The 10,753-nt window shown below is 31.6% G+C and overlaps 1 protein-coding gene across 1 annotated transcript; it reads left to right on the forward strand.

Annotated features, from left to right (window-relative positions):
- The first annotated feature begins 8,507 nt into the window (after nucleotides 1-8,507).
- On the forward strand, nucleotides 8,508-9,472 carry LOC149899651 (larval cuticle protein A2B-like). Its single transcript, XM_090113674.1, has 2 exons — nucleotides 8,508-8,617; nucleotides 8,859-9,472. Exons 1-2 carry the CDS (start codon nucleotides 8,606-8,608, stop codon nucleotides 9,372-9,374), a joined length of 528 nt encoding a protein of 175 aa, XP_089969800.1. The 5' UTR covers nucleotides 8,508-8,605; the 3' UTR covers nucleotides 9,375-9,472.
- The last annotated feature ends 1,281 nt before the right edge of the window (nucleotides 9,473-10,753 follow it).

Genomic DNA, 10,753 nt, shown 5'->3' on the forward strand with positions numbered 1-10,753 from the left:
ACAATGTGAATAGCTAATGATACTGCATTCAGTCATCTAAAAATTCAGACCACAAGTACATGAAAGCAGTAAGAAAAAGTTTAAATGGAATTGCATATTACATGTAGCATATGAGAATTATGCATTGTTATAAACTCATCAATCATTCCAATTAGATATATTATTTATTAATAGGCCTTTAGTATTAAGTAAAGCATTAGGTATATTTTCTATAAGAAGAATTTACGATTTTTATTTATTGATTAAGCACAAAATGAAATTTAATAATTTTAAAAGATTATTTTATTTTTCATAAAATTACTTTTGTTTTTCCTTGTTTAAGGCCTTGACTATGACTTTATACAATTATATATGATATGTAAGTTGTTAAACAAATTAAGTCATAAATATGGTAACTGCTCTAGTTTCTCAAACAACGCTTCTGTGAATCGTCTTTTGTAACCTCTCCGGACGTGCAACGAATAATTTTTTTGCGAAATTATTAATTCTTATCAAGTACAACATATATTTATTCGTTTAAATATTAAGTCAATTGGGTTGTTGTTTTATGTAACGAAAAGAGTATACAACTAGACTAATTATGTCATTAGCAGGCAGTCTGATTCTTATCAGGTTTGCACTCTCATTAAGAGTGATTACGTCTTTTTGTTCAAAGCTTTTTAAAATTCTTAGCCATCGTTAGAAACATATATACAAAAACATTCTAATTACTAGTAACATGGATCCCCATTTGTCATAAATACATCATCGGTTTAAACCAAGTTTTAAACAAATGTATGTCGTCAAAGTTTACTATTATACATATTATCTGTGCCTATAGTTTATTTTATTATAATAATGCTATTGCTAGTGCTTTCTTTACAAATCATTTACTTAATCAAATATAAACCAAAATCCAACCACCATCCACCATTTCCTAAAAAAAGGTAGAGCATGGTAGAGCTTCTCACTACATAGAGATTTTTAGATTATATTTGTCTTGAACATAAATACTCCCCGTCATACGTTAATATATAGTCGTAGGTAATCTGTTTCTTATTTTATATTTGTAACTGTTACAATTATTCTTATTATCTGCAACGTAACTATAGAAAACGACGTCATGGTTTTACTAATACGAAAAATAACTGTATTTTCCGTATCACGCGCGTCCTTCACAAGGCTGCCAGACTTTGCGTAACAATACGTTTGAACGCACTTCGTATAACTGATATGTATCGTATATTACTGCTACTGGAATTTATTAAGATTTCCCCTTTGATTCGAGCCCTTTAAGCACATTTAAAATTATTGCAATACGCCACTTTAAATTTTATGTTCACACGCTACCATATTTAGCGTACGAACGGAGGTACGTCGTATGTCGTACGTATGTCGTTACTCTTATGATGATGTGTGGGATATAATAATGTAATTTTAATTTATAATTTTTTATAGAACTTCACTTGTGTCTCCGATTACCTTCGATTTTGTGTCAAAGCTTTGAAGCTTTGTCAAATAAAATAATTTATATGATAATATGTGAACCAATGTTTCATGTTGATGTAATTTCACTTATTTCGATGACATTCTAATTATTTTGAAATAAAAAATTGCGTATGGCACCTATTTAACAACGAAAAAAACGTCTTACTATAAAAAATTTATATCTGATGGATCTATCTAAAGGCAAAAGATTAAAAATTTTAAATTACGCGTTAATAAATGACTTTAAATTACGGATATATTCCTGTGCGCACTAATAAACGCAACCACTATACCGCCAGCCAGACAGCCCGGTCTATAACCGAAATAGCAAGAAAACGTTAATAGCTCCCGTACCAAAAGTCGATATATTTAAATTATATTCTGTCATTTTATATCGCTAATTCAAATTCTTTGATTGCCGCCTTGTTCGTGACATTTGCATAACATAATTTAATGGCAGCTATCAAGCAGCTATAAATAAACGCTATGAACAAGAACACGTGGTCCCAGATAATATAATATTATACTAGACGTCGCGTTACTTTCTCCATATGTGGCCTTTATTGCACCGGCCGAGTTTGACATTATCCTGGGAGTGTTGCAAGCTGGGCCTACTTACCTTCACAGTTAGCATATAAGTTACTTTGATATTCAATCCTTACAAATATTGCGTAAGACTGCACTAGATAGACCATTTGTTTCTCAATAATAATGTTGCTGATTCAGACCAATGTCGAGTGCTGTTTCAAATAAATGTATCTAAAATAAATTTCAAAAAACTTCACGTTATTATAGATTTAATGTACGTATATGAGTTTTTTTTATAATTTTATTTCGATTTCATGAAACTAATAAATAAATAATAATGTTTAATATCCATTCAGTATGATTCCTATGTACGCTACAGAAAAATTATCATAAATGTCACCGTAAGAATGATAATAAATTCTTTCATTTAGGTAAAATAATTTTAATAATTATAGTCATAAAAATAATTGTTTTATAAAAACCAACATATAAAACAATTAGCTTTGAACAAAATATATAGGTCAAACAATAATTATCATTACGCATCCTTAAACTTTAATGTATGTACTTTACTTAGGTAGGTACTTGAATTTGTCGTGCTACGTATATCGTCACAAGTCACAACTCACAATCGGTGACCTTTTCAACTCTTGCATTCAGCCTACGAAACTAACAAGCTGCCAATAAATAGCCCTATACGACTGCATTTTATCTATTTTATGTTATTTCATTTATATCATAAAATAATTCAAATAGTATTGTAGTTGTTATTGTGCATTAGGTTGCAGTCAAGGCTCAAGTAAATAAAAAAGCTTTATTAATAACTTTGGATGAACTTATTAAAAGCAATAATAAATTAACCATAGGAAAAATATATTAAATTGATCGTTTACGTTAAATAAATAAAAAATTCAGCGAAATAATAAACTACTGTTACTTATCCTTTTGTATTTAAATTACCAAATACTTTACGTTTTTTTTACATAGGTTGGTAGAAGGTATCGAGCATACGCGGTTAGCACTGCTGAAAGTGCAGAAGATACCATCTATTATTATTTTAAACCATCTGCCCCTACAGACGTTGTTTTATGCCCCTATTTCGTGTTTTCTCGCCATAAGAACCTTCTTTGTGGTTTTACGCAAACGTTAAAAAATTGCCCTATTATGTACCAAAAAATAAATGGTTAGCAACACATTTTGCTATTCATTTTTATTATATGGATACGTTTTTTTACTTATGTAGATCTAACGTGCGAATAAAAACAAATATTTATCAGCTCCGCCTTCTTAAATTGCGTTCACACATTTATTGTCGGAGGCTGACTTAAAAAAATATTTTATTGTATGAAACAAGACCTCATATTATAACTTCTGTGTCAGTTAATTAATATCAATGTAACGTAATATGTTAAGATTATAGTATATAACAGAAACCTGATTTTACAACACATATTATTTGCCTAGGTCTAGTCGCATATACTGCGGTTACAGAATTGACCTCGCACTACATTTAATGGCATTTCCGATTTATTAGTGACAAAAATGTGACAAACGAATTCAGATAATTATGTAATTGTTTCAATTATAGATTATGTTATAGTGTAATTTTATATTACTTTACAAATATCTTAAAATTTAAAATGTGCTTTTTTCAACGCTTTGGACATTACGCTCGTAAATGAAATCAAATCAGAATACATACATATATCGGAAATTTCATTTTTTGATAAATCAAAATTAATAATAAGTACAATACATAGTTAAAACATAAAATAAATATGCCTACGAGCATCAGCATACGTCACTCATATTACGTTACTACAAAACACATCATACGTTACCTTTCTTCATACCGCAAACAATAACGAAGACCTTCTGATCACATTATGAATGTGTTACGCGTGTTCTATTACCCAGTTGTTTGACCGTGAAGGTACGGTACGCGTCTGAGGTCAGCGGTCAGCACGAAGACAGTTGTCGGGTGCGGTTCACCAATTATTTTAGCTATTGTAAAGTTCAATGTGCACAGATAATATTACATATAATAAGCATCCATCATGCAGGGGAGCTAATAAATTTCAACCTCCGTAGATACAATATTCCTATTTATTTATATCTAGATTTGTTTAAATTTTTATTCAAAGTAGTGATCTAAGAGACGAAAAAGATTGAAATAAAATATGAGAGATGTAAAGATGATAATGAGGAATGCCTATACCTGCATAAACAATTTCACAGAATAACCTACACATATACATATCAATGTAAATTATAAGAAGCTTTTTATTCACATACTCATGTGTATCACCAATTCACAAAAGTTATTAGTGTATCATTTCATTCACATACATGGTATTTTAACAGTAACTCCTTTCTACAATAAACACGATTCAAAATAAACCTAAGGGTAATAAAATAGAAAACAATGTGGTATTAATTAGACAAATTTAACACAAGGACGTGGTTTTGCAATGTCTTATTGATAAATTAAGCTCTCTCTTTAATCTAGACAGCGCTCTACATGTGGGTGATTTTACTACGGTTGCGGTATCATTTATCTTCATACATAGGTTAGCTCTACAAAAAATATTTTTTTTATGATCAAATATTGTTCGTATCGGTCGCACATTTTTTATATATCTAAACTGAATTCATTATTATTGATGTGATTTTTAATTATTAAATAATTAAAAATCATATTTACACTTTATGTTTTAGTTATATTTAATACAGTTAGCAAAAGTTCATAATATCTTTATTTAAAAATGTACCTATTCACAATTACTGTTTCTAAGTAAATATCCAGTATTTCACTTGTACTACTAAACAATTTATCAAAGTTTAGCACATCCTATATTAGATCTATTCCAGCAAAGATAATTTAAAAGTATTGTTAAATGTTAAAATTCATTAAAATGAAACACATTTTTTTCTATTTGTGAGCTATTAAAAGTCATATATGTATATGCTTTCCAAAGCTTATGGCCGATTCAACGTATAGAAAATCTACGTTAGCAACTATAAAGCTCTATCCGTTTCTACTCTGTAATAAACAGTAAGCCCCCACGTATAATGTCAAGGTGAAGTAGCTTATTGTTTCAAATGGTACTTGAGCTTTACTCACCGAAACGTTTTATCATTGTGTATTGATGTGACAGATTAGAGATTAACATGTTATAAAAAGGATTACCTAACCTTATTGGTGTAACGTAATGTAACAGTTATGTTTGGTTTAAAAACTTTTGCGGAAAGTTTAGTGCTTCCTATGAGAAAATAGAAAAGAGAAATAACTTCTAAGGACTTAAAAATTATAACACTTAGATAAGCTACGAAACAAGACGTCGTATTTAAGACTTACGATAACTGAACTGGAAAAGATATCTTATTTCGTGTTAAATTATAAATTCTAGATGAAAAAAATTAATATAAGATATGTACTTATTAGTTATTGTAGGTATATATTTTGGATTAGCTTAGAAATAGGTAACACGGTTGCTCGTTAGCCTTCCCTTAACATAAAAAGAGCATTCTACAAGATTAAATCTCATCGACCTTGCGCTATATTTTAATTTTTTGTACACACGGCGCGCGCGAAAAAAGCGGTTTTCAAATTACATAAGGCTGTCTGATGAAACTGATAATAATTGTAAAAGGGCAATGTCACGTTACGTCCGAAGAAAACGTTAAGTATTTTTATCATTTTAATTATAGCTTGTAAACGATCATTATGTTTAATTCATAATTAAAACTACAACTAGCTGTTTGCACGCGGCTTTACGTACATATCGGAGCCGTATACAACATTTATATTTGGTATGGAATTTGGCAAAGGAATAATGTAAATTTTACTTATTTTGGAACATTGCACTTAGCTTATCTTTTTTTTATAAGTAATAACGGTTATGATAATGTTTCGTTAGCCGTCGACACGATATTATGCTTAAAATTAATAAATATGCATGGCACTTTTATTAGGTCTCAAACAAAAAGATATTATCTCTAAAAGAAATATTTTTAGTTTCTTAACTTAGTTTTAGTTAGCAATGTGAGCCTTTAGTTGTTGGTAGGTAATTACTAATTAGTATTCCATTATTTCATTAAAAACTATTTTCTTCGTCCATGCAAGGATCTTTAATATATTATGTGAGGTAATATAGTCCGTTGGAACCTTGGTTGAATCTTCGTATCTAGGTAATGTCACTTTAATAAGCAACATGTATCTCACTAAATGCATGTTGTGCAAGTTGTTATTATTAAGTGATTTTAACGTAATTTACGAATGCATACAGTAATCAGTCCACATAGCAAATTAATTTTATGTTTTTAATGACTCTACATAAGTGTATCAAATTAAATTACTTTATACGCACAAAAATTTATTATTTTTACTTATTTACATTTATCGTCACCACCAATATTAAAACTTCTATTTGCTAAGTATATTACGAAATAATTTGGAAAATCCAAAAGTGCACGCCTCATAATTTTTTTTTAATAAATATTTATTAATTATTATTTTTGTTTATTTAATAACAATTAAACCACATCGAATCAGACCCTGAAAAATGAAAGGGTTCTATTCCTGAGCATACTCAAGCGTAAGAGAAAAAAAAAGACTCGATTAGTAAAGTATTTCGGTCGCTATCGTGTTAACAAGAAAAAGGATCCGCACATACAGACACACGGACGTCCAAGACAGAACTTTTTTAAACTGTTTTTTAACTAGTTTAAATAACAAAAATGACATCAAAAATATCATGAACGTTAAAAATAGTGTTTTTTCTTAATATGTGTGTGTATGTATTATCTTACAAGTGCAATGTATGATACATAAAGACATTTTAAGTTTGAAAAATCAGATGTTTTGCGCGAAGTGACAGTAGTACCCACCTCAACGCTTCGCTTATGAGGCGTGCAAAAATCGTATAATTAAATTAAATAGATATAAATTTATTACGATACAAGGTACCTCTCATTGTGCACTAGGTATACTTAGTATATTTCAAAAAATCACCCATAGGTAATATCAAACTTCAAGAGGCTCTTGGCTCTACCTACCTTAAATGCATATAAACGCATCTTTTTCCATATAAGATTATTACAAGCTTCCTTTAAACAAAAAATGTTGTGTGGGAAACCACGGTAAAAGTGAAACTTAGGCACAAAATTATCGTATTTATACGATAATTATTATCGTACGGTTCGACCGTCAAGCGACATGCGCTACACAGACCAAAAAGTTTGAGACGATGTAATAAAAGTTTCACTTTAAAAATTGAAACCTAATTTCATACGACTGGTGTAAAATAATCTCCCATCCATGGTTAATCTCATTTCATGATCGTAATTAATGAGTTTGATCGAGACCACAACGTGTCATATATCGTGTGATGTTAAATGGAATGCAAAATGTGTTCAGTGAACTTTACGACTGCTTTGTAGTTCATATAATATGGGACTTAGTTGCACTGCAATCTACATGGATAATGATTTTGTGCGACAGTTTTAGTTAATAAGGCGCCTACAGACCCGCGGCTTTGTCCACTTGATCAAAGAAATTCCAATGGAAATTAGATGTTTCACCGCAACTACCTTACCATCTCCAGACACAAATAAAAATCTATCTATCTCTATATTATCTATCATAAAATCTTTACCTATATCTATCTGTCTATCATAAAATCAATCTCCGTTGCAACGTGAAAAAAGGAAAAACAATAAAACGAATAGGTAGGTACACTTTCGCATTTTTATTTTGTTTTTATTTTTTTGCTTCTTTTTAATGTTGATCAATAATTGAATTTGATATTTTGGTTTTATGGCATTCAAATACTTTATACATACCTAAATATAAATTTCGAGATTCCTGTTCTTTAGAATAGCAATCGCCGAAATCGCCTCATGATTGAATTTTTTCTACTTATTCTTTTAAAAATTTATATTTATGATAATAATTTTAAATACTTACATCAATTCATAAATAGGATTTCAATACGAATCCCTACATGTAGAGCATAATTTTATAATATTACTAGCGGTCCGCCCCGGCTTCGCCCGTGGTACCTACATGTTTAAACTATCAGCTATCTCTCAAGTTGGATCGAACTACACATGGTGTGCGAATTTTATTATAATCGGTTAAGTGGTTTAGGAGTCCATTGAGGACAAACATTGTGACACGAGATTTATAGATATATATTAAGAAGAAGATTTTGAATGAATCATTAATTTTGATTTTATTTTGTGCGCAAGCGAGTCCTTCCATCCCTACAAACTTTTACAAGTATTCGTATTATTGGCAATAATTATGATACATCAACATATTACATAATTTTAAGAACTTAGGGACAGAATAAAACCATCCAATTCACAAATATAGCATCCATAACAATGACTGAAATAAAACAAGTTCGATTAGGTTGACACAGTACGAGTTTCAAATTTCGGGGTTACCTGCGGGAGATTTGAGAAGCCCTAGGGCACAGACTCATGGTCATACGACGTCACCGTGCCTCTGACGAGTGAAAGGGTGAGCCCCACTGCCCATATATAAACTGAATACGCTCCCCAATAACCATCATTCTACATCCTACAATCTCACCAACACACAATGGCATTCAAGGTAATGAGCCAATGATTAACACGAGTTTTCTAAGTGGGATATAATTTAAAGCTTTTGCAATTAAATACTAATCAAGACTAACGTATTAGCATTTAGAAAATTATATCATAATCTCCTTCTTTACAAAATTCAATCCATCTTATTTCAAATGTCACATCTCAGCTGTAGAAAGTAATTAATATTAATCTAATCTAATATCGTAACGACAATGTAAATAATAATTTTATAATTTTTCTTCTAGTTTGTCGTCCTCGCCTGCTTGGTCGCGGCTACCAGCGCTGGTTTATTACCAGCTGCACCCATCGCCTACGCCGCCGCCCCAGCTTACCACGCGGCGCCTGTATATCACGCCGCCCCCGTAGCCAAATATGCCGTTGCCCCCGTCGCCAGAGTTGAAGAATACGATGCCCATCCACAATACAGCTTCGCGTACGACGTTCAAGACGGTTTGACCGGAGACTCGAAGAGCCAGCACGAAACCCGTGATGGCGATGTTGTCCAAGGGTCTTACTCCGTTGTCGACCCCGATGGCACCAAGCGTACCGTTGATTACACCGCTGACCCCCACAACGGTTTCAACGCTGTCGTGCACAGGGAAGCTCTTGCCGTGAAAGCTGTCGCACCAGTTGTCGCCAAGGTAGCCGCCCCAGTTGCCTACGCCCGCCCAGTCGTCCACGCCGCCCCAGTCGCCTACTCCGCACCCGTAGTTCACGCTGCACCAGTTTCTTACTCCGCCCCAGCATACTACCACCATTAAATACCTACCTACCAAATAGTAGAGTTAAGTGCTACTAATTGCAATGAGATCTGTTATGATAAGATACGTTAATTAAATTATTTTTCTATCTTTTTAAAAATACGCATCTTTTATTTTATCCATTTATTCGCTATTATAAAAATTACCCACGATAGATATTATAACAAGAAAACCAAAATAATTACATAATTTTCATGTAGAAAATGAAATGGCCTATAATGATACAAAATGTACATTTAATTTTTTTATTATATTATGTCCGTCGTGCAATAGGAACTTTATATTAAATGAGTAGCCTAGTAACCTTTTCCCCGCGAGAAGTGTTAAATGGTTTCAACCTTTAACGCTAAACTCGAAGGATTTCAACTCACGTTTGGTTGAAAGCTCATGTGTGAACAGGTTCTTTTAATTAGCATTTAAAAACCAAAATTAAATTGTTTTAAAACGATTTTGGCGACATTAATAAATTGTGTGAAATTTGTGTCTACGAACGGCTGGACCGCCAGATAGGTTTTTACAAGGAGTAACTAAGGCTATTTTTATACCTTCAGGAACACTAGGATTAAAAGAAAAAATTCATTCATGTACGCGAGTGAACCCGCACGGCGCAACCAGCATAAAAATAAAAACATTCATAATGACATACCTATAATTTATATTCGATGCGTAATGTTCGATGGGTAGGATGCGACATCAAACCTATTTAATAAATAGAACATCTAAATAATAATATGTAGTAATTAATAATATCAAATCTTTTTTATTTTTTACTTTTCCGTTTTTGAAGTCTGTTGTTTTAACGTACTTAGTTATTTTTATGTATGACCTGATGTAATGTACTATAAATATTCTGTGTAATGTATTGAACTAACGTGAATTCGTTAAATTCAATCTTCATAATATTTTTGTTTCATAATTTATAATCATCATCATTTAATAGAAACTAAAACTCTATCTAAACGAATTCTATGGGTAATAATATTATAAAAGAGTTGCCTGTTTGGGAGGTTGTAGTGGAAATCATTGGTGGACCAATCTGATGACTTAATTTTTAAAATAATTTTAACCTTAGAAAGCCATGTCTTTACAGTTAAATACAGTTAATATATTTTACCCCTTGTCAACTCAACCTGTGAGTAAACGTGCCAAGCGGCAGGCGCGGTCCCAGAAGGGGGGGGGGGGGGGTGTCACAGATAGTTCAGAGTAGGTACTGAAAATTAGTACTCACTTCGGAGCGCTGTAAAACCTTAGCTATTTACTTAATGAAAAAATGTTGTATATAAAAGTTGTTCCTCGAAAAACAATCTACAAAAATGGTCTCATTTGTTCGTAAAATTATAAAAAAAAAGTTTTATTGAAACATATAAATATGTATCTCT

The sequence above is a fragment of the Colias eurytheme genome, chromosome 20 (genome assembly GCF_061535395.1).
Source record: "Colias eurytheme isolate Ceu_HAF_F1 chromosome 20, ilColEury1 Martin Lab GWU primary, whole genome shotgun sequence".
NCBI lineage: Eukaryota > Metazoa > Arthropoda > Insecta > Lepidoptera > Pieridae > Colias > Colias eurytheme.